Source organism: Sander vitreus, chromosome 14, assembly GCF_031162955.1.
Source record: "Sander vitreus isolate 19-12246 chromosome 14, sanVit1, whole genome shotgun sequence".
Lineage (NCBI taxonomy): Eukaryota > Metazoa > Chordata > Actinopteri > Perciformes > Percidae > Sander > Sander vitreus.
The window spans coordinates 11,506,778-11,533,982 of record NC_135868.1 but is presented as its reverse complement, the minus strand read 5'-3'; the positions used below and the strand labels follow the sequence as shown (position 1 = coordinate 11,533,982).

At 39.1% G+C, this 27,205-nt stretch overlaps 2 protein-coding genes and 1 long non-coding RNA gene across 6 annotated transcripts in view; 2 read left to right on the top strand and 1 right to left on the bottom strand.

Annotated features, from left to right (window-relative positions):
• The window catches only part of cers2a (ceramide synthase 2a), a 26,942-nt gene extending 13,783 nt beyond the window's left edge, over positions 1-13,159 (top strand). For both annotated transcript variants that reach the window (XM_078268319.1, XM_078268318.1), the window contains 10 exons: positions 5,697-5,870; positions 5,993-6,110; positions 6,328-6,446; positions 7,354-7,411; positions 7,822-7,872; positions 8,073-8,165; positions 8,975-9,103; positions 10,289-10,395; positions 11,128-11,281; positions 11,394-13,159. In XM_078268319.1, coding sequence (XP_078124445.1) covers positions 5,698-5,870; positions 5,993-6,110; positions 6,328-6,446; positions 7,354-7,411; positions 7,822-7,872; positions 8,073-8,165; positions 8,975-9,103; positions 10,289-10,395; positions 11,128-11,281; positions 11,394-11,540 — 1,149 coding nt within the window. In that variant the 5' untranslated portion in view covers position 5,697 and the 3' untranslated portion in view covers positions 11,541-13,159. The remainder of the gene's footprint in view (positions 1-5,696; positions 5,871-5,992; positions 6,111-6,327; positions 6,447-7,353; positions 7,412-7,821; positions 7,873-8,072; positions 8,166-8,974; positions 9,104-10,288; positions 10,396-11,127; positions 11,282-11,393) is intronic.
• On the bottom strand, positions 12,405-18,887 carry LOC144529309 (uncharacterized). Its single transcript, XR_013502974.1, has 2 exons — positions 18,432-18,887; positions 12,405-16,811 (listed from the first exon to the last, which is right to left on the bottom strand). It is a non-coding gene; the product is annotated as an uncharacterized LOC144529309 (long non-coding RNA).
• LOC144529307 (histone-lysine N-methyltransferase SETDB1-B-like) overlaps positions 17,727-27,205 on the top strand; it is a 10,750-nt gene continuing 1,271 nt past the window's right edge. Inside the window, exons 1-9 of one of the 3 annotated variants that reach the window (XM_078268316.1) lie at positions 17,727-17,876; positions 18,074-18,094; positions 19,052-19,162; positions 20,122-20,457; positions 20,657-20,830; positions 22,749-22,950; positions 23,070-23,143; positions 25,454-25,644; positions 25,739-27,205. The exon at positions 25,739-27,205 is cut by the window's right edge and continues 1,271 nt beyond it. In XM_078268316.1, the coding sequence (XP_078124442.1) occupies positions 19,057-19,162; positions 20,122-20,457; positions 20,657-20,830; positions 22,749-22,950; positions 23,070-23,143; positions 25,454-25,644; positions 25,739-25,846 (1,191 nt within the window). In that variant the 5' untranslated portion in view covers positions 17,727-17,876; positions 18,074-18,094; positions 19,052-19,056 and the 3' untranslated portion in view covers positions 25,847-27,205. The other 2 variants (XM_078268315.1, XM_078268314.1) reach the window with 2 other exon arrangements.

Here is a 27,205-nt window from a genome sequence, read left to right as displayed (position 1 = left end):
TTGAGAAATCTGTTAGTCGTAGCCATATTCAAGACAGAGAAAGATTAGTGGCGTATTACATCTGCCTGCATTTATACTTTCTAGAATGTTGACAGGACCTTTAAAAGATAAGTAAGTATGAACAATGAACCAAGGAAAAAAAAAAACTGATTGTAAACCCAGGTACAGTAAATCCCCAACCCTCACCTGTCAGAACAAGGTGACTCCCAAACCCCTCGCAAAAATATCTACACATTTAAGTGCTTGTGTGAGGATACGCTAGCTCTAAAAGAACAAACTCTGCTGTATATAGAATGTAGTTTTGTTTGAGGCACCTTAGAGAATAACGGATTAAACATTTCAAACTTAAAGGTTTTTTTTAATAAAGAAAAACAAAAAATTCCTTCTGTTTAAGCGTTGAGCATAGATAGAAAGGGAGATAATAACTAGAACTGCAAGTTATGACGGGGCTCAAGCCACCCACGCCAGTCGCCCCGGGGAGCGCGCGAAAGCGGAACCCGAAGCCTGGCGGCGGGGAGGCAAACGTCGGTAAATATCGAGAGGTGCAAGCCGCAACGTCTGCGGTACGTCGCCGTTCCAAACTTAGCGGTCAAAAGTTCACCTGCATGCATATACAGACTACCTTTAACAATTCTCTACAATAAACAAACTTCTTAATCCCCCTGACCACAGGGGACAGCAGAGAGAAATGAGAGAGTGACTGAGAGGGTGGAGGGGGGGAGGCAGGTGTGGTGGTTGAAGGAGCAGGGGAGGTGGTCACGTTGTTGCAAATGGTGTCATAGGCGCCGATTTATGTTTTCCTCCGTGGGTGCTCACAGGCGCACGCCCTTTTATAAAAAAAAAAAAAATATAAAAAAAAAAAAGTAGTCAAATTCTTTGCATTTCAGCCAAAACTCGTCTACGTTGATTATAGCGCCCTCTAATGGCCTATCTTCGCCAAATTTGGTACAGAGGCTAGGAGCAGCATGCCAAACTAGCATTACAAGTTTTGTGTTGATTGCATTTACTGTGGCAGAGATATTGCAATTGCAAATTTCCCATTAAAATGCATTGAGTTATTAGCCAAAACAAATAAATATAGTGCCCCCTTAAGGCCGATCTTCACCAAATTTGGTACAGAGCATCGTAGTGGGATGTTGAACAATGATCTCAAGTTCTCTCCTGATAGCATTTAATTTGGCAGAGATATGATATGTGTGTGGTAGCTAGCTAGGAAAATTTGTTTGGTCGTCAAATGCGCATACTTTAACATAGCAAAATTCTTTGAGTAACTTTTGGTCAGGCCCATCTGGAGATGCTATATATCAGGTTTCGTGCAGATCGGTCGCACGGCCTAGGACGAGTTCGAAAAAGTTGGTATTGCGCGAAATTGCGAAAAACATTTTGAGCGGAAATTGGCGTGGCCTATATCATGTGATTCAGCTTGATTCAAGGAAGACGTGGATGTAAGGATTTCTAATGTGCGATGTGTAATGTGGGAGTTAAGGGCAAAAAAATTATAGCGCCACCTAGTGGTCCACATGTGTAATTTTTGGCAGGTGTGGTCCATGACCCATTGTCCATCTACCCTGTAAATTTAAAGTTGTTCACATTAGTGTAAGTAGTAAATTCAGACTTGCGTTCCATAGGCCACACCCACTTTGACCCCTCAGTAACCCACTCTAGGGTTGGCCTCAGGAGTGGCCCTGGAAGGTACCCATAAAATTTTGTAAAAAATTGGATGAGCTGTTCATGAGATATAAACTTTTTGTAGCGCCCCCTAGTGACCAATTTTGGTAAAACGCGTGGGGGACCTCCAGAGGGTCATGGCAAACAAGAATCTAAAGTTTGGCGTTGATAGCATTTATTTTGGCCGAGATATGGCAAAGTTGGCGTTTTCATAGTTAGCTACACAAATTTGTTTGTGCGTAATATGCGCAATTTTTATCTTATCAAAATTCTTTTTATTAACTTTTTGCCAGGCCCATCTGGAGATGCTCCCTGCCAAATTTCGTGCAAATTGGTCGCACGGTCTAGGAGAAGATAGAAAAAGTAGGTTTTTATAAATAAATAAATAAATTGCGATTTTTCACGCATAAAAGTTTAGGTGGAAATGGGCGTGACCTATATCACGTGATTCAGTTGGATCCAGGGAACGCGTGGATGTATGGTTTTTGAATGTACGGTGTGGGAGTTATAGGGCCAAACACATTTTTTTCTGCTATAGCGCCACCTAGTGGTGGAAGTGGATCAATTGTTGCGCCTGAGGTCCTTGCGGAGTTTTGGACTAGTCCTGAAAATGGCAACCCCTCACCATGTACAGTTTAGGCTGCAGTCAGAGTTTTAGGCGGAGAAGAATAATGGAGATTAATCCTTACAAAAACAATAGGGTTCCACAGCCCTGCTGTGCGAACAGCGTAGCTCTTGCTACCGCCGGTTCTTGTAGACTCGGGCTTGGACCCCTAATAAGAGAGACGCACTACAGTACTCCGACCAGTCAAATTATTATATCTGTTGTAAACAAAAGAGTGAAAAAACGGCACAGTTTTGATTCCTTAGGTGCTCTCTATTTCTCCATCTGGAACAGCCGCTACACAGCCTTATGGCTCTGTAGCGGTGTACAGTGTATCGGTCAAGGTGATGTGTTTAGAGAGTGGACAGCACCAACCTTATTCAGATGTAAAATGTAGCTATTCTCACTCATTTCAAGTCATGGTCAGTCTTTTGAAGAGTCCGGAAGAATTCTGGTTTTCACGTAGGCCATGGCTTCTTCTGGGTTTTGAAACCGTTTCTCAGTTCCGTTATATGTGATCCGGAGCCGTGCTGGGTAGAGAAGGCCGTATTTAACATCGTCTAGCCCACGAAGTAGACGTCTCACCTCGCTGAAAGCGGATCTGGCCTGCACGACACTCGGTGGATAGTCCGGGAAAATGGAGATGTGCTTGAGCCTGGGGTCTCTGGGACGTTTAATATTCGAATGTTGGAGCGCCTCATTCTTCCTTCCATATCAAGACATTTCTCCCGCAGATTGCCAACTTCTGTCTCAAGTTTCCCCACTTTCGTTAACGACGAAGTTACGTCGTCTGAACATGATGAGAGCCCCTGCTCCATGTGTGAAACTGTTGTTTTCATCGTCTCCACCTCGGAGCGAATCGCTGAGGTGTTGTTAGCTAGCTCCGTTTTTACTGCCTGTAGCTTGGATTTGATGTTTTCAAAATCTTCAGCCAGAGCAGTCTTCAATTCCGACCTGAGCAGCATATCAATGTCTGTTTTCAACGATGTGAGGATTTCTGCCTTCAGGTCCGCGACATCCATTTGGTCATCAGGCTTTTTTTATTCATTAAAATGTCACTTACCTGTCGCATATAAACATCTAGGGACACAGGGATATTTACTGCGTATAACCTGTGAACACTTTACTTCTGGTTGCTTGTAGTGTTGCCAGTTTGGGGAATCTCCATCTGCTGTCACGTGCAATGAAAGTGAGCTTTTCAGTTTTAGACCAGCTACAGAAAAATAAGTACTTTTGCATATAATAAGTGGGATGTACACCTGAGCGCTTCTGCAGCCCCAAGGTTGGTTTCAATTTCCCCCTGTTAGGCAGAAAAACTGTGTTCTCCCAAATCCCACCATTCACTCCACGACTGAATACAGAATTGCACTCATTAATATTATTTTAACACAAAATACAGAGAGCCCGTTCGTAGTTTGAGGCATTCATAAGAACTGTTGTCAGCTAAGCGTAATGGTGGACACACAAAAGACAGGTTTATTTCAGTGACAGTTTTACAGAGTAGAAATAAGAGCTTATGGTAGATTGCTGTCATGAGAGGTGAGAAATAGGAGGCAGTGGGTTGACATCCCCACACTGATTAACTTTAAAATAAAGCATCAGTGATATTTCACTGCTGTTGTTTCAAGCTGAGGAGATCCTGTTGGAGAAACTCTTCTGCTCAGGAAGTCTGCATAAGTTACTGTGCATTCATAGTAAGCTTATAATGGGTTAAATTCCACACACAAAGTCCTTAAGGGATCTGGCAGAAAATGTGTGACAACCTGAACTTCCCTCCTTAAATGATTTGCATCAGAAAGAAATTAGACTGCAGAAACAAAGGTGTAGCAGTAATATCCTGATCAGGCTCAAAATCAACTGATCCTATCTTGCAAAAGTCCACAGATAACTAGTGTTCTATTTATGGAGTTGCCACTGATGATAGCAACACAAATGTCTTCTTGGGTCGTTTGACTGCACATCCTGTTGCTGTTTCTGCACTTTAATAACAGAGCAGTAAGAATTTCAGCAAGGCTGTACTTTGACACTGTGGTGCTTTTTAAACTAAATTATGTTTGCTTATTAGCATTAAACTCAAAGTACAGCTGAGGCTGATAGGAATGTCATTAATTTTGCAGGTATTTTATCATAAAGGTATTGGGCAAACTTGAATTTTGACCCTAAGTGTGACACCTAAAGAACTTTGAATTGCCTTTTAGTTGAAAGGTTCTATACAAATAAGTTTGTTCGTTCAAAAAATCTTGGTACGGATACCAATACCGTGACTTGATATCGGTTCCTAAACGATATTTTTTTTCGATAGCAATTTATAAAACTACAACAATTACAACATTACACATTACAGCACAAATCGTTTTATTTATTTTTTAGCTCCCGCTACAGAGCCCTGTCTCTGTATGTAACAGAGTTTTTCCTGCATGCCTCTACGACGTATAACGTTGGACAGCCAATCACCAGCATTATTGGATCTTGGTAGGAGCATGATGCAGGCATTTTTCGATAATCGATACTTAAGAGACGATTCGGTCGGTGCCTAAAAAGTATTGAATTTGGTACCCAGCCCTTTCTGTGACATAATACAGCACAATTTCTTTGTTTAATAAGTTGTTTAGTCCTGTTTTGTTTATCAAGGTCATAGTGGAAACCACTAACGATCAGTTAACAGTAGTTAACATGACAAGTCATCTTGCTCAAGAGATTAGCAGCGCTTGGTGTGTTAGTTATACATAGTTATTTCATTTTCCTCATTCAGATACAGATATGTTACAAATAAATGAGAAATTATTAAATTAGCTAAAAGACATCATTACAACTCTGAGGTGTTTAATGGGTGCACAAACATTTTTTTTCTGTAAACTTCTGTTAATCTTAATGTAAGGCCCTTCTGTCCGCTGTTTAGCAGCTGTTTACTGCTCACTATTGAGCAAACTATTGAGTGTTCATTATGTAGGGAGTAGAAGATGAATGAACGAGGGAGTGATTTTGGACATGTCTGAGTAAATAATGTCATCCAGCTGCAGAAATAGTTTTTCAAAAATATGGAAATTTTTGGCCAAACCGGGTTAGAGCTCTAAATTCATTCTCATTGGTTTTCTGATTGCATTGTGTGCAGCATAGCAAAATTCTTCCTTCCTCATTCCTCTTCATCTGGAACTGGAAGTGCCCAGATACGGCGCCTGAACGCAGATGCCCAGTGCGATTAATCACCGCCAATCAATACTCATTCTGCTCAGCCCTCTCTGTTTCCTTCCCCTTTCTCTCAGGATATTGTCACAGCTGAATGAGTTGCTATATTTATCTAATTGAAAATCGGAATGGAGATTGCCCAAGCAGACAAAATGTTCTTTTTATTACCTGTCTTAATTTCCTTCCACATGATACAAAAAAAACACAAATCCTTTTCTCCCTCTGTTTCGTCTTTTAGGATGTTGTCTCGGCTGGGTGAGCTGATATGGGCGGACTGGATTTGGTTTCCTGAAGGCCACGGCTGGGCAGATCTGAAGGACCACGATGGCCTTGTTTTCCCTAAAACACAGGACCTCTGGGCTACTATACCCATCGCCCTCTGCTTCCTGGTCATCAGAAAGATATTTGAGAGGTGGGTCATCTCCAGCGGTGACTCTTTTTGTCTTGCGACAGTATCATTTTCTTCACATACTTCTGATTTGCATATTTCTTCCTGACAAATGGTGTTTGTAAGCAGTGTTTTCCTCTTTCCAGGACGGTAGCGACACCTCTCGCCTCCCTGTTGGGAGTCAGTGACAAGCAGCGTGTTCGTGCTCGTCCAAATCCTGTCCTGGAATCCTATTTCTGCAGCACATCAAAGCATCCCACACAGGTAATGATCCTGCACACTTAAGGAAACTAGCACTGCTTCATACATATTGTGTGTCCTTTGGCAATAGCACAGCTTGAGCCTAATCATAGAATTCAGAGATGGATGAGGTGTAAGTGGACGAGAATGACAACAGCCTTATGTTACCAGTCATCATTTCATAACTCCAGACATTAAAGGCAGTACTGACTCTCTTTTCTTGTTCTGCTTTTGCTGTTAGAGCTCCATAGAGAGTTTAAGTAAACAGACGGGCTGTTCAGTGCGACAGGTCCAGAGGTGGTTCAGGCGGCGGAGAAACCAGGATCGACCCAGCAAGCTCAAAAAGTTTCAGGAAGCAAGGTAGCTAAACATCTTCAGCCACATATCAAATACACCCCAACCCATTTTCTGTCTTTCATTTTAATCTGTCTTCTTTTAATAGCCTGCTTTGAATCATATAGTAGATGCAAAAGATTCCCCCCCACACTTTTTTTTAAACTTTTTTAGATTGGAAATTGAATGGGACCACTAACAGTAAATTTACAAAGAAATATGGTTTTGATAGTGTTATACTTCTGTAGTTGAGTGCGTTTTCACACCCTCAGGGGCTCGCAAGTTATATTTCAGCTGTCATTAGATGATTAACAGCATAAGAAAGCAAAAATGTATATTTCTGCAAGGCAAAATCATATATACTTTTTCACACTTTGCTTTAATCTCCGCATATTTCTTGGGATTTATTAAACAATTGTACCTGTAAAAATACTGCAAATAGAACAATCCGAGAAGTAAAAATGACTCATTTGAGGAAGTTCAGATCACGCTGATGTTTTTGTTCATTTATTTGATGAGTTAAGTTTGCATAAGGTATTTAATGCTATAAAAATGGGGTGAACTGTCATGATTGGCCGCTGTAATTGACTTGCGATTAGCCGTGAGGGTGTATGGGCGGGACTTCTATACACCGGCTCCATCGTCCGATCACAACTGTGCAGACTCTTGAAATCCTTTTGCGAAACGAGGATAGGAGGACACTGTGTTATCCTCAGTGTTGAGTTTATTGAATTTTAAAATCCAGTGACGAAGGTGCTAGTAATTGGAGTTTTTATTTTGTCTGTGATATGTTATTTTTTTTGAAAATGTTGGTCCGTTTATCATTTCCATTGTTTGTGTATTTGTGTATTGTTGTATTTGATGTTGTTTTGGGCTTTCTGCAATGATGTTTAAATCAATCTGATTTCTGAGACTGCTGTGTATTCTCTTACAGTTGGAGATTTACCTTTTACCTTCTTGCTTTCTTTGCTGGCCTGGCAGTCCTTATTGACGTGAGTACTGTGTCAGAATCTGGTTTGGAATCATAGTGTTTAACACAGTAAGCAAAAAATCACTACATGTGTCATTTTGTGAAACCTATCCATGAAATAGACACATTTACATAATAGAGATATTTATTATTGATCTACTGTTAACTTTTGTCATCCTGACTTGTTTCTTCTTCAGATAAATAAAGGAGGATCTGTTACAAATGCTTAACAAAAGTACAGAAATGTAGGGAATTTAATTTTGACATTGTAACCATAGTGGACGCACTGTTGGATGTCACACAAACATTGTTAGCCACTTTGTACTTCTTTAGTGTTTGTTTAGTTAGTTAAGTGTGTGTACATGAAAGTGCTTGTGGATTTGTGTGGGACACTCAAACCCTCATTAATATTGAGTATCAATTTCTCCTCAGAAACCATGGTTTTATGATATGAAGCAGATGTGGGATGGCTTCCCGAAAATGGTATGTCAGTACTATAACCTGAAATATCTCCATCAAGTTTAATTAGATTTTCTTCTTTTTTTTTTACATTTAAACACATTTATACACCATTTGGTATGCTGAAAGTATGAAAAGTGAAGAAACAGTGTAACAAATTATTTAATTACTTTAATAGGTAAAATTATTGGTGGCATGTTATTCTAACTCCTCTTTTCTTCCAGCCACTGTTGCCTTCACAGTACTGGTACTATGTGATCGAGCTAGGCTTCTATGTCTCGCTGCTTTTTAGCATAGCATCGGATGTCAAACGTAAGGTAAGTGAGCCATCTCCTTAACTTTTGTTATCCCGTGTGCACACTATAAAACCCCTCAGAAACCTCCCATCAGGAAAAATCACTCACAGAATGCATGATGAAATAATGAGAATGATCTGTTGTGTTGGTGTATTTTGAGGTTTGGATATTGATTTTCCCATTAAGATGGCCTGACTTAATGCACTGTATTGAGTGGAGCTGTCAGCATTTAGAACGCCATTAAAGATAATTTTCAACTCTACTCATTCCTTCCACTTTGTCTGTTTGGTAAAGTCAGAGTGAGTGAGCTACAAACTAAACTGTCTCTCCAGTCAGGGATGTTGCATTAGGAGGTGCCCTATGAGTTAATGTGTGACCAGAGCTCTGTGTGGTGTCACACTGTGGAGAGACAGATTGAACGTTATGTCCACCGGTCTAAAAGTTGTGAAACGTGGCAGACCTTCGAGCCTGCTACCTCTGTGCCATTTCTTGTTCACAAATGCAAGAAACTAATCTTTTGAACCAAAACAACAGCTTTTTTTGGGATCCTCTGTGTTGAAATCAGCCCCTAATTTGAGAACTTATTTTGTAACTTTTTGTTAAGTTGCTTATTTTCTGCTTCTGTATATATATTGAGTTTATCTTCATAGCTCTAAAGCCATATAACCTGCTATGTGCATGCGGAGAGTTAATCATTTGTAAATCCAAAATCAATCAGAACACACACTGTCGATTAGTGACCAATCTTTACAGCTCAATCAATAAGTCACCAAACAGTGTTGGATTTTGTTTTTACACCATCTCTTTCTGTCTTTTGTTTTTCTCTCCAGGATTTCAAAGAGCAGATAATTCACCATGTAGCCACCATTTCCCTAATCAGTTTCTCGTGGCTAGTCAACTACATCCGGGCAGGGACTTTGATCATGTTAGTGCATGATGCCTCTGACTATTTAATGGAGGTATGACAGTGTGCTAATATGGTGGGAAAAAAAGGGTGATAAAAAATTGGTTTTAATGTGTTTTTTATTTTACACATATTAATTAGCTTTTTAAATTAGGAAAAATATCATAACTTCTTAGTAGTTTTTTTCCCCCACACCAATAACAGGGAATGTGAAATTAATTACAATCACACTGTAGTTTACATCATTAAAGCAACAAATATTCTGCCTTCCCTCTGGTCTTCATAACATTTAGCATGGCTAATTAGCTTAATGATAATATTAAAGGAATAGTTCATATTTTTTGAAGTGGGGTTGTATTAGGTACTTATCCATAGTCAGTGTATTACTACGGTAGATGGCGGTCGGCACGGTCCCAGTTTGGAGCAGCAGGCAGGAATACCGACACGGAATCTAAGTAATGTACTGCTGTGGACAGGGGCAGCAGTAAAAAAAATCAAATCAGTTTAAGTGTACATAATATTTTGAATATTTTACAGCTCTTTCCGACAGGGAACTGAAGCCGTTGTATATGCTCTCTTGAAAGCCACCAGACTCATTTGACAAAGACAGTTGTTTTACCTTGCAGAACACAAAGTTGCTGTTCTACCGCTGCCTCAATCGGTTATTCTGTTTGTGTTATTGTGTGACTAATACTTTAAAAAGTCACACAATAACACAAACTAACTAACCTATCAAGGCAGCATTAGAACAGCAACTCTTGTGTTCTGCGAGATAAAATTGCTGTTTTTGTCAAAGGAGTCTGGTGGCTTTGAAGAGAGCATAGATGGATATAACGGTTTCAGTTCCCCGTTGGAAAGAGCTGTCTGACGGCAAGGTAATGTCGTGAAAATATTCTAAATATAGCGTACACTTACACTTATATTGATATTTTTAGCAGGGCCTTTATTTGGTGGCTGAAATACGCTTTGCTGCTTCCCCCATTCCACAGCAGTACATTGCTTAGCTTCCGTGTCGGTATTCCTGCCTGCTTCTTCGAACTGGGGCCGTGCCGACCGCCAACTACTGTAGGCAATAATACGACTATGGATAAGTACCTCATACAACCCCACTTCAAAAAATCCCTTTAAGGTCAGAGCAATGTACTGTCTGCCCTCTAGAGGAGAATGAATGAAAAGGTGTAACACTCTCTCTCTTTCTCTCTCTCTCTCTCTCTCACTCTCTCTCTCACTCTCTTTCCAGTCAGCCAAAATGTTCAACTACGCAGGTTGGAGGAAAACCTGCAACTTCATCTTCACCATGTTTGCTGCAGTTTTCATTGTCACTCGCCTCGTAATCCTCCCTTTCTGGTAAAAAGGATGTTAGAACAGATTTAATTGTAACTTCAATGAGTCACTGATTTTACTGAGGAAGCAATTTGTGCAACATTGACACTTAGCACATATTTGGTAAAAGCACAGTAGAATTGTTTTAGCTGCCATTGTTTTACAAGGATTTCATGTATTCATGGGCATTTTAATTTGTGCATTTACAAAAAACTAAATGCCAGAAATTTGAAAAAAAGTTGACCTATCTCAATTTCTTTAGTTTATGCCTGGCTCAGGAGAAATAACTGGCATATAGAAGATGCGATAAAGGCTGATGGAAACCGATTTTTCGCATAAACATTAAATGATAATGTTGCAGAGTTTTTTTTATTCCTCTTATTGTCAATAAATCCCATGAAAAGGTCAAAAAACAATGGATTCATCCCAAGAATTAATGTTGTCTGTGTTGGCAAAGTCTGATGTAGCTTATTCCTCTGTGCCATAGAACTTACATGATGAGTTACTTTTGCTCAATTTTAATTATGCAATATGGGCATTGCCTTTTGAATATGTTGGCATACAGGTAATTGATGGAGAAGCACTGGTTAATTTTGCAGACATTTTATGAATTTGCTTAAAACATGAGCAACAATTTGATGGAAATGTAACAACAGACACATTGTGTACAGTCCTGGCTTCTCTCAATGGGCTTTTGATGGTGACTGTAGGTGGCTCTGACTGGACTCTCTGTTCTGCCTTCATCCTCTTGTTCAGGATCATATATACGACGTGGGTGTACCCGCTGACCCTGTACCCACCCTTCCTCGGCTTCTACTTCTTCAACGGGCTAATGCTTGTGCTGCAGGCTCTGCACATCTTCTGGGCCGTGCTCATCGTGCGCATGGTCGTCAAATTCCTTCCAGGCAATGTATGAACCCCCACTTTCAACTCTTTCTCCCCCCCCCCCCCCCCCCAAACCACATAACACTTGCACTCAAACCAGCAACTGTACAAATTTCATGTCTTGTTTTACCCAACAGGACATTGTCGAGGACGAGAGGAGCGATAAAGAGGAGACCGAGTCGGAAGATGACGACAACAGTCGCGAGCAGAGGGGAAAGTTTATGAACGGCTACGTGCAGAACGGCCACTCTCTCCTCAACAACAACCACAATAAGAAGGACTAAATGGACTGTGAGAGCTGCAGATGAGGCTGTGTGAGGAGTGATGATAGGCCCTCACATGTGGTCCTCGCCTGAAAGCCAAAGATGGAAGCCTGGCATGTTGAAATAGGCAACAGGCGGCAACACACACACACACACACACACACACACTCTTACACTTACCCTCCTTTCTGAAACCCTGGTAGTCCAAAGTGGATAATTTTGCGTCTCTCTGGATTACATTAAGTTAAATCGAGAGAGAGACTGCGGTGAAGAACCACAATGATCTGCTTAGCACCTAAGCAGCAGAGTGTTTCACACACCTTCTCCTCTTTTTCTCTCCCCTCTGGTCTCTTTTGCTTTTCGCTAAGAGTTTGTGCTGTTGCCACATGCCAAATCTGCCTGCTTGTAGCTTTATGTTTTTTTTTTGTTTTTCTGGAAGTGTTTTAAAGAAATGCTGTGGTTAGGATGGGCACTTCCTTCCTGCACCGTCAGTTAAAACTCTTCCAAGTATACCAGCCTTTAAACTTGACTGATTTTTGCTCCAAATAACCACACCGAAGTCGGTGATATGGCGAGGAGCACTAAGGTGAAAGATGTCTTTCTATGGACCATAACCTGATTTAAGTCTATTTACTTTAGTATCAGTTAATAATGAATTCGTGCTAGTTAGTTATTGCAGCCAGTTTGTCACTTTGGTTTTTCTAAAATATATATTTGTTCCAAGTATGTTTAAAACAAAAAGAATTGGAGGTAAATAATGTTTTTAACAGTCTGGAAAAAAGTGTGAGAAAGTGCTACATCTGCCACTTGTTGAAATGTGCCTTGTGTGGAAGTTTGTTTTAAATGCTTTGCCTTTTTTGGAAGCAGAATGCACATCATTTTTAATGTTTTGTTTATGCTTAATATACTTTTTAGTTATTTTTCTTTTAGATTTTCTTTTGCTTTACATTTTATTTGTTTTGAGTCCAGTTGACGGTTTAAATTTGGGAGCAATTTGTTAGAGTGTAACCCAAACCAATCAGTAACTGTTTATGAATTCTTTATGGGCTGAAAGAGTCAGTAGCATTTCCATTGAGTGGTGTTTTTCCCATCCATGCAAAGATGCACTTTATGGTTTCCTCACTAGATCCCCATTGACTAACTATCTTGTAAACAAGGTTAGTAATAATGTTTGATTTCAATTCAAACCTGATTTCTTATTAGCTTAGAGGGTATGATTTAAATTTCAATTTTGTTCCATGTTTATTTTTCATGATCTGCCCGAGATTGTTCTCGTTGTCAGTGTTTTGGTTTATTTTGTAAAAAGAAAAATAGGTTTGATGAAATCTTAAGAACAGATGTAAAAATGAAACACCATGGTATGGTTTACATTTTGTACTACTTTGTAATCTGCAAGTGCCTTTATCATTTCAAGTGTTGTCAATTGAAAAAGAAAAAAGGTTATTCCTGTCCCTTTTGTCTTTATCCGTGCACTGCAACGCTCTGCCTCTAACCTTCCTGCCTCAGCTCACGACGACCAATCATCTGCAGCTCCTTCTAACGAGCTTTGCTTCTGCAGAAAGGGGTTTTATTCTGCATTATGTGTTGCTGAGATGTAATATCATAATGATGATGATGATAAAGATAATTTTGGATAACTATTCTGTCTTTTACAGTTTGCTTATTTTAATTAGAATCTGAAATGATGTTCACACCAAACTAATTAATGCAAAGGGCTGAGTAGCCTGAGTAACCAATTGATTAACTGAGGAAATAATAAATAAGTAATGAAGATGACTGTTAATTGCATCCTCTTAAGTGTTAATTCCCCTTAATAATAAAGGAGATGCAATCTTTGTCAACAACTTGAAATCCTTGAGGGCTGCATCTGGTGAGTTCATTATCAATTTACACTCACCTAAAGGATTGTTAGGAACACCTGTTAAATGTCTCGTTAATGCAATTATCTAATCAACCAATCACATGGCAGCTGCTTCAATGCATTTAGGGGTGTGGTCCTGGTCAAGACAATCTCCTGAACTCCAAACTGAATGTCAGAATGGGAAAGAAAGGTGATCTAAGTAACTTTGAGCGTGGCAGGGTTGTTGGTGCCTGACGGGCTGGTCTGAGTATTTCACAATCTGCTCAGTTACTGGGATTTTCACACAACCATTTCTAGGGTTTACAAAGAATGGTCTGAAAAAGGAAAAACGTCAAGTATGCGACAGTCCTATGGGCGAAAATGCCTTGTTGATGCTAGAGGTCAGAGGAGAATGGGCCGACTGATTCAAGCTGATAGATCAACTTTGACTCAAATAACCACTTATTACAACCGAGGTATGCAGCAAAGCATTTGTGAAGCCACAACCCGCACAACCTTGAGGCAGATGGGCTACACCAGCAGAAGACCCCACTGGGTACCACTCATCTCCATTAAAAATAGGAAAATGAGGCTACGATTTGCACGAGCTCACCAAAATTGGTCAGTTGAAGACTGTAAAAACGTTGCCTGGTCTGATGAGTCTCGATTTCTGTTGAGACATTCAGATGGTAGAGTCAGAATGTGGCGTAAACAGAATGAGAACCTGGATCCGTCATGCCTTGTTACCACTGTGCAGGCTGGTGGTGGTGTAATGGTGTGGGGGATGCTATCCTATCAATATGGGCCAACATTTCTAAAGAATGCTTCCAGCACCTTGTTGAATCAATGCCACAAAGAATTAAGGCAGTTCTGAAGGCGAAAGGGGGTCAAACACAGTATTAGTATGGTGTTCCTAATAATCCTTGGGTGAGTGTATCTGTTGGTTGTTTTTCAATTAAATAATAGTTTAGTCTTTTAAAATGTCAGAAAATAGTGGGAAAAAAATGCTCTTCCTTGAATTGCTTGTTTCATCTGATCAACAGTCCAAAACCAAAAAGCGAGAATCAAAAATCCTTACATGGTTTAAGCTGGAACCAGAATGTTTGGCATTTTTTCTTGATAAATTACTTAAATTCTAATATAATTTTTATGTCAATTGACTAATTGATCACTGTAATGCTTTAAACCAGAATAAGTTGAAGTCATAATGTAACTTTGCTTTAAAGTATTTTTTTCTTGCAGTTAAAAATGTGTACAGCCCTCTTGCATTACTTACTTTTTTTCTTAATTTCTTGGGACTAGGCAACCAAATGACTCAGCCTGTAATTCAGGAGTTGATAAATGTGCCTCTCAAAGGTGACACCCATATTGAAGATATTCAGTCACTGTGGAAATAGAGCAAATGCAGCCTGGCATGAGCACCACCCATCAGTCATTGGTTCCACCAGTGTAGAATAGACCTGAGGATACCATGGAGCTATTACAGAATTAGATGGCACAGTGTAGTGGTGACACACTGAGCATCACCTAGCTGGCACACTTTTGGGAGGCAAACTGTTGCCAAAAATGTCTCGAATGTTTTTAGAATCATCTCGGAGTGAAATAGTTGGTCTTCATCCAGCCTGAAAGTTCTTTTTCCAGCCACCCTAAAAAGTTTTATTGTTTCTTCCTCTTTCCTTTGCCACTTTCCCCTACAGTATTTTGGCTGCAGCCTGAAAGTCCTTTTTGGCTAATTGCATATGGAGTAGGATCACTTTACCTCAGTGCCCCGCACTTCAGCATCCACACTGTTCTTGTCACTGGCAGCCTCACTGTAACAATCTCCATTTTAAAGCTGCAGGGTCAATTTCCACCCTGCTCTCGCATCTGGCTCTGCAGTTTAATTGCTTGTGCATCTCCTATTTCTGCTGCTCCAACCCTTGGGCTTTCCTTAACACGCCACCCTTCTGTGTCCAGTCTTCCTCCTCTTCAAATCTTTGCCTTTTCATTCACATATCTCCTTCCTCTGTTGCCTTTTCAGCCTTGTGTAATGAATAAGCTCAGTGTCGCCTAAGGTGCTTGAGTTATAGTGGTGTGAAGTCTAATTGGTGACAGCGATGGAGGTCCTTGTGACAGGAGAACAAAAGCTGTGGGGTGTTTGCTTCACTTGTGAACTGTGTGGACCGTTATTCAATTCCTGCTTAAGTATTAATAAAGGCTTTACACGCCAGAGGGAGGTCGCAAGGTGCAAGTGCATGAATGAGTATGCATGTGTGTGCGCAGGAAGCTAATTTGTGGGCTGCTCATTTTTCCTGGGATGATCACGAGGACAGTTAAGACTTCGGTAACTGATGACTGTCTTATGTAACTCGAGTAATAAGGAACCTCAGAGGGAGTCGGGACGGAGATACTATGAAAAGCTTTTCAAAGGTTTGGATGGATGGTGGAAAAACTGCAGCAACAAACATCTGATGACAATGAAAAATGGTGAGTTTGAAATCATATCTTTAAAATGAATTGATAATATGTTTCTTCAGTTATTTGCTAATATGGTTCTTTTTTGAAATCATGTGCTGCTGTCAACTTTTATAGTGATTAAAACTTCATGATCCCAGAACAATATGTTATGGGTGTCTTAACTTGTCCAATATAAACGTAGTAGAGCTGTAAAGATTGGTTGATTAACCTAATGGTAAATCAACAAAAAGTTATTCAGCATTTATTTTATTTTCAGTTATTTAATAATCAATTAATCATTTAAGTCATTTTTTTTCAAGCAAAAAATATAAAACATTCTCTTGTTCCAGCTTCTAGAATATTGAGCGTTTCCACTGTTTTATGTGATAGTAAACCAAATATCTTTGGACTGTTGGTTTCACAAAACAAGCAATTTGAAGACAATATCTTGGCTTTCCAGGATATTGTGATGGCGATTTTACAGACCAAACGATTAATAATTTAATTGAGAAATGAATCTGTAATGAAAATAATTACAGCCCTGGGAAATGGTACAGTATGACATGCAACAAAAGACCCTGACCAGAATCCAACCAGAGACATTTGCATCTTAACCAACAGGATGCTTTAAGTAATATGTTGTATACTGTCTCTGCATTCATAAGCTGGCTGTAACCTCTTTAATCTTTGTCTGTGTTTCTGATTTGTATTTCCGGCATCAAGTCATCACCATCATCTCAAGAGCACATGTGCACACACCTGTCCTTCTCCTAGAGTGGTGGTGCTGAACTGACAAGGACACAAAGAAGAAAGGATCAGCAGTCATCATCAGCCCACATGGACCAGGCTTCTCACCCCGCGCCACAGTTTGAGGTAGACGTGGACCTGGGCTTCGCTCTCTTCTTCCTCTTCGTCCTTTGTTTCTTCCTGCTGGTGACGGTGGTGCGCTGTGCCCAGACTGTAGTGGATCCTTACGGCTCCATCTCCACCTCCACCTACCAGGAGGAGCAGATCACCTGAGAGAGAGAGGAGGGTGTAATCAGTCAGTAACAGGACTCTAGGAAAGTAAGATGCACTCTCATTGCTGCATTACTATAGCCTATATTAATAGCCTATATATTTTAGACAATGCAGCTTTGAATAGATATGAAGTCTACATCACATACAGGAGTCAGACAACTTTTGGACAAAAAGGAGTCATCATTACATTCTCATGGAAGTGTTTGTGTCTTTCTACTAATGAGCACACTCCCAGGGGCCCAAGCCCTCTCATCGTAAATAACAATGTCCTTAATCATGTTTATTTGCTGTCCTGATAGTGATCTGAGTCTGTTAATATTAAGCCAATCCTAGGAGCAATCATAGAGGCCTATGTTTATTTCTTTATTATTATTATTATTATTATTATCATCGGTCTTTAATTTTTCATATAGCCTATAATAGAGCTACATGGTAGGCCTACATATGTAGACAATAATAATAATAATAATAATAATAATAATAATAATAATAATAATAATCTGTCCATTGAATAAGCTGGTAATGTAGCAGCAACTAAAAAATATGTTTCTCTGAGACATGAACAATCCTCCGCAGCAGGAGTGCAGCCATCCTGTAAATCTTACGGTTCCATTCCCGATAGGAAATATTGGGACTGCAGTTGTTGTCTTGCTCATAGAAAAAAAGCTATTAACAAATGACATTACTTTTTTATGTTGTAAAATAAACTATTTACATGCCATATAGCCTCTGAGTTTGTGAGATGTACTTTTGAGTGTCCACTAACAATTTGAAACTAAGGTTTATAATCCCGATCCATCCATCCATCCAATCAAAACCATGGAAGAAAACAAACCAGTTGGTGGCGGTAATGCGCCATGTCAGTGTTTGCCGACTGCTATAAAGCATCAAGAAGAGGAAAAGGCAAAACGGTAGGAAGAAGAAAACACAACAATAACAGACGTCTAAAATGGTGGAAGCTGGCGTGGTTATGATAATTTTGTTTAATGCAGTTCATTAGCAGAATCAGTTTGCAGGTCATTTAGCATAATTTCCATACAGTCGTGACATAAAATCTAACTGTGAGCTTCTCAAACCGTTGTTAGTTCATATTTTCAGTGCCTATCGGTAAGTTAGCTACCACTTCCATGATCGGTACTAGCCTGCTAGCTAGCTTCTGGACTGTAACGTTAGTGCCAAACTTCAGCTTTAATCGCAACGACACACAATACAATTACTTGCATTGTAGTTTGACTAAACGTTTGTCCTTTTGAAACAGATATTCAGGACACGACAACAGGTAACGTTAACGTTAAGTTTTTGGTATAGCTAGCTAAGTAATGTTATTAACGCTACGCTTTTAGCCTTACGCTAGCTATAATGCTATTAACCATAGCGTTAAACTCTTAGCTAAATAGGCTAACGTTATGAATAACGTTAACCCTGCGGCATCTGGTGGAATTTCTTAAATTACAAATGAGCTAACTTTATTTCTGACCGTTAAAAAACGTTAATATATAAAAGTCAAAACACACCAAAGCTCCTGTACGTTAGTCCTCTCGTGCCATAATGTGCACTGAACGCCTCTAAACTCAGTCAAAATGTGTCAGCATCATTATCATGACGATTAGGCTTACTTTTTGTTAGGCACCTGCAGTTTTAAGGGTTTAGTTAACGTTACTCCATACTCCGAAAACGGACGGTCATATTTGCAGTTTCTAGATTTTGGTTTTACTGTGAAAAATCACCAGGTGCCGGTAGCTAGAAGTTTCAGGAAGGAAATTTCGGAGAAGATAAGATAACCCTTTATTAGTTCCACAACGGGGGAATTCTGCAGTGTTACAGCAGCATAAGGGGATTGTGCAAAAATCAGACGTCAGTGAAGAATGCGAGATATAATAATAATAATAATAATAAATAGGCTACGGAAAAAGTAAAAAAGCAGTAAAGGCAAAATGTAATAAGTAAACAGACTGAAAGGTCCGATATGTTGATAGATGCTGATATTGCACATACAAATAACGTTAATTACTGTTAATGTATAGGTACTGATGACAGCAGGCATATACAGCAACAACAACTAAGCAGATAATTCCACATATTAGCTAAAAAGAAATAATATCAGACAATGTATTGACCATGCCAATACAATTGTCAAGATCTAATGTGCATTTTGTGTCCTTACACCTGGCATTCAAACGATATGAGGTATCTAGTGGAGTTCAAACCCTTAATTTAAATCACGTGTGTGTTGCAGTGGTTATGGAGGTGGGCAAGATGGAGACGAGAATGCCGGAGCATCTGGAGTCTGGGGAGAGGGTAGAAAACAATACAAAGACAGAAACTGATGAAGAAAGAGATTATGATGGTAAGTGCATAATTGTGTTAATTAAAAAAATTAAATCATGGTAGTTTTTTAATAAGTTCAACCTTATTATTCAAAAAGGCTTTCTGGCAATTATTTGTGTTAGCTATGAGAATGTTATGTCCTTAAATTATAAGTAACTACAAGGGCACTCGGAAAGCGCAGATAACCCAAGGCATGCCCTATCTCACAATGTTTTAATGCTGTGTGAATTTTCATAGTTGGGAACTATTATTTTTTTTTTGATTATGCTGACTCCACGTGAATGCAGCACAAATGCCCTCTCTCGTAATGTTAATGAAAGTGAAAATGAATTTGTGTATGCCTCGCTATTCGGATCTGCTTCGCAGTTTAATGGGTTCTTCTTTGGTTAATACTAAACACTAGGGGTGGGAATCACCAGAGGCATCACAATATGATATCAAAATACTTATATCGCAATACAATATTATTTGGATTTTAAACTTATTGTGATAAATTGCAATTTATCAACTTTTTTTCTAACTTCAAATTATGTAAACATCTGTTTTCTCTAAGATACATTTCTGTGTTTGTTCATCTCTCTTCAATTGACTGAAAAAGCAATTGATTTTATAATTCTAGTTCCAAAAAGTTAAATTCCCATGTGCAATTTACATATCGGTGTATGGATACAGTATTGCCACAGAAAATATCACAAAACTATGCTGTATCAACCCCTACTAAACCCTTCCACCAAGTTTCATGAAAATCAAATCAGTAATTTTCCCATAATCCTGCTGACAAATGCCAGACAAACCGCACCAAAAACATGACCTCCTTTGTGGAATAAACCACATGATACAGACAAGCTCCAAATCCACATATTTGAGAAGCTGTAACCAGCAAATAATTGGCATCTTAAACGCTACTCAATTATCAAAATAAGTTTTTTGTTTGTTTGTTGCAAGCCACAATTTCACCAATGTTTTTTTTCTCTGCAGAAAATATGTCAGATTCCCCATGTGAGTCTATTCCCTCCACAAATGTAACACCCAGCAAGGAGACACAAATGGAGGATGGTTCTGACTCTCTGGGTGGAATAAAAAAAGCAGTGGTGGTCTTGACCCGACTCCCTGATTATAAGATCAGCGCTCTGCGACCACCAACACCTCAGCAGTTTTACAGTGAAGATGACTCCCTCAGCAGCTCTGATTCTGATATGCAGTGGGAACCAGACGATGATTCGAGTGATTCTGATTTCTCACTCTCAAACAATAAAAAGAAAACTGTAAAGCACGCCAAGACTGGCTCAACAAGAAGTAGAAACAACAACAATGGTAATACCAACATGAACACCACATCACTCACAGAGGAAAATACCAAAATGATTGCCACTCACATTATGACAATTTTTAAACGTGACTTCATCAGGTCATATGTTATTTCCTGAAAATTCCCATGACTAGTCATTCTTTTTCTATTTTTAAAACAATCACCCAAGCCATTTTAATATACACATTTTGTGTTTTTTCACAGTGCCAGAAACAGCCCCAGTAATAGTATCAGCAGCTTTTGCCCATTGCTCCACTGAAACCACAAATATTCGTCCGAACTTGCCAGAAGAAGAGCTCAAAGTGGACATGATAGTCCTGGCCAGGAAGAGGTCCATGAGATGGCAACGGGCGAAAATAGTGGATATAGTAACAAAGGGTAAGAAAATGTATCTTTTAAGCAGGACATTTTGCCTTGTGCTCAGTATGCACCAAAGACCTGGATTTTAAGGAAGTTTTGCTAGATTTACTAGTTCTTCTAATGCAAATGTTGGGAACAATTAATGTGTTGGTTGTACTTTGTACAAAGGAACTTAGCTTTTTGAAAACTCTGATATATACAGTTGTGTTCAAAATAATAGCAGTCCAACATCACTAACCTCATAAATCAAATTTTTTGGTAGAAGTGATATTTCTACATGGCAAATAATTTACGAGTAAGTGTTGTAGAGTCATAGAAAACCAACAGTCATGACATGCATGCTGCTCTTTCTGTGTAATTGAATCTGTAATTGAAAGGGTCATGTTCAAAATAGCAGTGTTGTGTTCAATTAGTGAGGTGATTGATTCTGTGAAGAAACAGGTGTCAATTATGGCCCATATTTAAGGAAGGAAGCAAATGTTGTGCATGCTGGTTATAGTGCATTTCATACTGAAATGCTCAGCAAAATGGGTCGTTCCAGACATTGCTCTGAGGAACAGTGGACTTTGATTAAAAAGTTGATTGGAGAGGGGAAACCCTATAAAGTGCAGAAAAGTATAGGCTGCTCAGCTTAATGATTTCAAATGCCTTGAAATGGCATCCAGAGCCTGAACGACGTGGGAAAAAACGGTCAACTACCATTTGAATGGATCGAAGAATAGCCAAAATGGTGGCCGCAAACAGTTTGTCCGACGACCCCCATGCACTGAATTCAAGCCATAGTACACTGTGAAGACAGTAAAGCATGGTGGTGCAAAAATCATGTTATGGGGATGTCTCTCATACTGTGGTGTTGGGTCTATTTATTGCATACCAGGGATCATGGATCAGTTTCAATACATCAAAATACTTGAAGAGGTCATGTTGCCTTATGCTGAAGAGGAAATGCCTTTTGAAATGGGTCTTTCAACAAGACAATGACCCAAAACACACCAGTAAGCGAGCAAAGTCTTGGTTCCAGATGAACAAGATTGATGTTATGGAGTGGCCATTCCAATCCCCAGACCTCAATCCCATAGAAAACTTGCGGGGTGACATCAAAAATGCTGTTTCTGAGGCAAAACCCAGTAATGCAGAGGAATTGTGGAATGTAGTTCAATCGTCCTGGGCTGGAATACCTGTTCACAGGTGCCAGAAGTGGTCGACTCCATGCAACACAGATGTGAAGCAGTTCTCAGAAATAATGGTTATGCAACTAAATATTAGTGCAGTGATTCAAAGTAAAGCAAACCCTTGAGACATTTTTCAGTTTATACAGTAAATGTTTGAGTTTGTAAAGAAAAATGCAAATACTGCTATTTTTTTGAATTCCTTTTTCTTCACTTTCTGTAAAGTTATAACACAAACTTGATACATTTTGGTCATGTTTTCATTTTGGAATTGAATGTGGATTGATATTATGGTATTAAAAGCTATTCTAAGGATTTTGAACATTATTCACTTTTTTAAAAAACACTGCTATTCTGAACACAACTGTAATTATCATGGCTGAAATGGTAAGTCAGTTAATTAATTGACAGAAAATGTTTATTCTATTTTGATAATCAATTCATTGTTGAAGTTGTTTATCAAGCACAAATGCCAAACATTTGCTGGTTCCAGTTTCTTAAATGTGAGGATATAGTTTATTTTTTTTTTTTTTTTTTTTAGGTTAATCGATAACAAAACTAATTGTTGGTAGCAGTTCAAGATCTTTTTACATTTTTGTGGGTTGTTTTATACACAAAAGTAGCTGCCACATATTCCTCACATGCAGATTCAACAGTGTATGTTCAGAAAGAACAGTGTTTTTCACTTCTGTAATTATTTGCAGAACAATGAAGCAAAAAATAAATAAAAATGAGACACTGGTGATTTCACTTATTTTTATTTGCAGAAGATGGACGGTTGAAGTACAAAGTTAGTTATGAAGAAAAGGGACGGAGCCTAGTGTCTGGCCATCACATTGCCTTTGAAACCACACCGAAGCTGGAGCAGCTGTATGTCGGTGCTCGTGTTGTGGTCAGGTGTCCAGATAACAAGTTCCGGTTCCGGCCTGGTGTTTTGGCAGAGCTTCCCAGCAGAAAGAACCGCTTAAGGTGTGTGTTTTAAATGACACATCTGTGAACCACCAGAGGTTTTGGAAGAAACAAAAAATAAAATAAAAAATGCTTTAGTAAAGGTTTGATTTGATGTAAAACATATTTTAATTTTCCAGGTTCCTGGTCTTCATGGATGATCACACACCGGTCTATGTTGGTTTACCTTTATTTCGCCTGGTCTGCAGACCACGTAAGTTTGGCTCACACATTTTTTTTCACACCCAAAGCCAACTGTCCTGTAAATTACTGTTGGTAACTCTCAAATTATGTCCAGGGCCTTTTTTTTTATTAATCTCTACCACAGAAACTGATTAGAGGTAGACCTTTATTTCTAATTCCCTGTTTTGTTTAGTTTGTACTTTTCCAGAGTTTTGTTTTTGTGATTAACAATTTTTAATTATTTTTTTAAACAACATACAAAACATACAATTCGCTTATCCAGAGTTTTGGACCATTAATAGTGCTATAGAGCAGCTATGAATAGGTACCCGTTTGTTTGTATTGGGCACAAATAATCGCTGCGTCCTAAATCCATTTTAACTACATACTAATTATATACAGTATATTAATATCCTGCATACTAATTGTCATAGTACACTTGTTTAGCAGTTGGTATTAGAGATGGCCCGATACCATTTTTTGCTTACCGATTCCGATACCTGAACTTGCGTATCGGCCGATACCGAGTACCGATCCGATACCAGTGTGTCATATATTTTATTATGTTTTAACAACTGTATACTACAATCCCTGTATGGATGTGATATTATTTCTATCTTTGTTATCGGTCTGGCTCAGGTTAAACTCTTTATGAAACATGAATGCCACAAAACTTTGTTATTCTGCAGTTTGACAGTCAGTTATAACGGAAAAAGAACATAAATAAACTACTTGAACGTAGATTTTCTTTAGGGCTTTATTACATGGTATCGGATCGGTGCATAAACTCCAATACTTCCCGATACCAGCGTTTTAGGCAGTATCGGAGCCGATTCCAATACTGGTATCGGAACATCTCTAGTTGGTATACAAAAATCTACATTCTTAACTGCCTTATACTAACAGGAAATGATACAATATGTGCGACATTAGACATCCATCAAACTTTAAATTTTGAATGATCTTTCGGAAGATTTAATACTTTTTTGTTTGTTTTTCCACAACCTTTTTGAGCTGTTTCACCACCACCCACATTTTTCTTTTGTGCAATGCATTGTGGGAAAATAGTATCTTTCAAAAGAACACTCAAAAATGTTCCTTATTTAGTATGCATACTGTCTGGTGTGAGTATACTGTCACCTTTCTGATTAAGAACACACTATATACTAAAAACCATAGATTATATAAAGATGAGTGACACATCTCCACTTCCTCCCACTCTACAAAAATGATGCCAAAATATCCTGAAAAAAGGTGCTGCCATCTTGTGCTGGTGATGTAATTTGGAGCCAGAGTCTGTGCAGTAGTGATCGGGTTGTGGAGCCGCCGTATCGATGTCCCACTCATACGACCTGCCGAACTTGATCGTGAGGCAATCACAACTGTCAATCATGATGTCACATCCCATTTACCAAACATCAGCGTGATAAGAACTACCAAAATCTTTTTGATGTGTACTTTGATTTATTTATTTATTTTGTTTGGCCCATGTCCCATCCCATCCGAGGGGGCGGGGGTTATTACCTACACTGCAGCCAGCCACCAGGGAGCAAAGATGTTTTGGCTTTACTTTGGGAGAGCTATCATGTCGTCCATCTTTTATATACAGTCTACACATGCTTAGAATTAATGTATTATGGATTTGGGACATACCAAATGTATCGTGCAAGCACACATTGGTGAGCATGTTCATCCAAAGCTACAGAGCCCCAAGTGCATACAATTTTTACAAGCATGGCTGACCCCAGAAAGAATCAGAGCCTCAAAATCTTTGCACCCATTTAGATGCACAGTTGTAACTACAGTAGTACGCCAGACATTTCAGTAAAGGCCCTGACACACCAAGCAGACGGCCAGAACTAGTGGCAACGAAGACAGACTGTGGCGTCGCCGTTTGTCTTGGCCAAAAATTTGCACTCGAACACACCGCAAAGACTTGGCGGCCAACTACCACGTGCGTTCTGTGCCTAGGTGAGAGGAACCAACTCTCCATGCCAGCAGGCGGCGTTAATCTATTCGTCATTTAAAAAGGGAAACCGGATACAAACGTTGCTATGATACCCACAACTAAACCGCGTTTTGTCCGAATCGGAAGCAGCAGAACCAAACGGAGGCTACGGTCCCTCAGCTTCACTTACCGCAGGGAAGACAGCGGACACCGGGAGATGGCTAACCAGAGAGAGAGATTATATTAAATGTCACGGTATAGGATATTAGTTTATTAATGTTAATTTTGTATTGTGTAGGTATGAAGACATGTTTTATGTTGAAATAAATGTACCTACCCAAGTAGTGTATCTCGTACATTTGCCATATTTTTTTCCTCTCCTTTTTTTGACAGTGGAAAACGTTTTAGATGACATTCCAGACTGCCCTCACAAGTCTTTCATGACGCAATACCTGAAGGACTGGCCGTACCCACCTTTGACCCAGTACAGGGCTGGACAGAGCCTTAATGTTGAAATAAATGGAGCCCAGCAGAGGTGTGAAGTAGAGTTGGTTGACAGCAGCTTGATTCAGGTCGTTTTTCAGGTCAGTATTATTAAATACTGCTCTTGTGGAAACTATTGATGTTATTTTTATTAATATGTCTGCGGTATAATGCAGTTGTTTTTGTCACTCTCAGGATAATCAACATAAGGAGTGGATCCATCGAGGCTCCATGCGACTTGAACACATGACAAGATTTTTGGAAATGAAAGAAGTGGAAGAGCATAGTGATGATTCTGACTAAAAGCCCACAGGCAAAGGTAGTGGCTCTGGAATATAAAAATAAAAAAATCCATTTTCAATAATATCCATCTTTATCACCCTGAAGTGATGTACCATTGGATTTTTTTTTTTTTTTGGAAAAATGAACTGAACCATTTTAGCCCAAAATTAAGATTAGCAGTTATGAGATGAGTGGACATGAATGACTCAAGCCAGATGTTTGTTCCAATCTGATTTTCTGAATGTACTTGTGCAGGTATAGTTGGCGTATTATTACGTTTCCAACTAAAGTTGTGCACCATTAAAACATAGTGAACAATGAAATGTGAATTTATCATAAAGAAAACTTGGAAGCATAATCAAGCAGCTGTAAATTCAAACATGCAATTGTGCATGTCGCAGACAAGAATATTAGCTTTCTATTTTATTTTATAAAACTTTTTTACAGGGTGACAGACCAAGCCCAGATTGTGATTTAAATGATGCATTTAATGTAGACTAGGAATTAAATGTGAGGTGATATTTGTTGAAACATTATTAAAAAAAGGTGAGAGAAGGGGCTTTGTTTTTTATTTTGCTAGTTTGGATGTTGAGTTTTAGGAAGCTAAGAACGACAGTTGGACATTACTGTAAATGTTTTTTTCTCAATATGCCTCAGTTGTATGATATTTTAAAATGTCCTATTTACAGCTGACACTTTTATCCAAAACCGTTCACAATAGGTGCATTCAACCAATTGGGTACATGCAGGTGCACCAACTTCATTAAATATGCTTTGAGTGCTACATTAAGAGACAATGAAAGATGAAGAAATGGATTTTTTTATTTTATATGTCTGGGTGCGGTCTAAACACGTGTTTTCAGTCATTAGACTGTATATAAAGATGTTGTCGCCACTTCCTCCCACCGTACAAAGATAGATTTGGCACGTCCTCTTTTTTTTCGTCAAATCGTCACATCCAAGTAGCGATGTGGACCAGGCGGGTGAAGCAGGGAGCCCAGCTTGTCCTGCTGGCTAGGGCATAATTTCTACTGGGGACAGGGGGGACATGTCCCCCCTTTTGAAAATCCTGTTTGTGTCCCCTCCGCTTTCAAATTAGTTTATTATTTTATGTATAAGTCTCAGTGATTGGCCACTATTTTAAGCAATAAAGAAAGTAAGACATCTTTTTCTTATACTTAGTTTAATACTATTCTTTCTGGCATAATGTCATTATGGTCAACTTAGTTATTTCCTGGATTCAGTATCACCATAGTCCCTATAAATGTATGTAGAAATTAGGCCTGCATGATTCGGGGGGAAAATATGAATTACGATTTTTTTGCTTAGAATTCATATCACGATTCTTTGCTCTGATCTCTCAGTGTAACGTTTATTGCA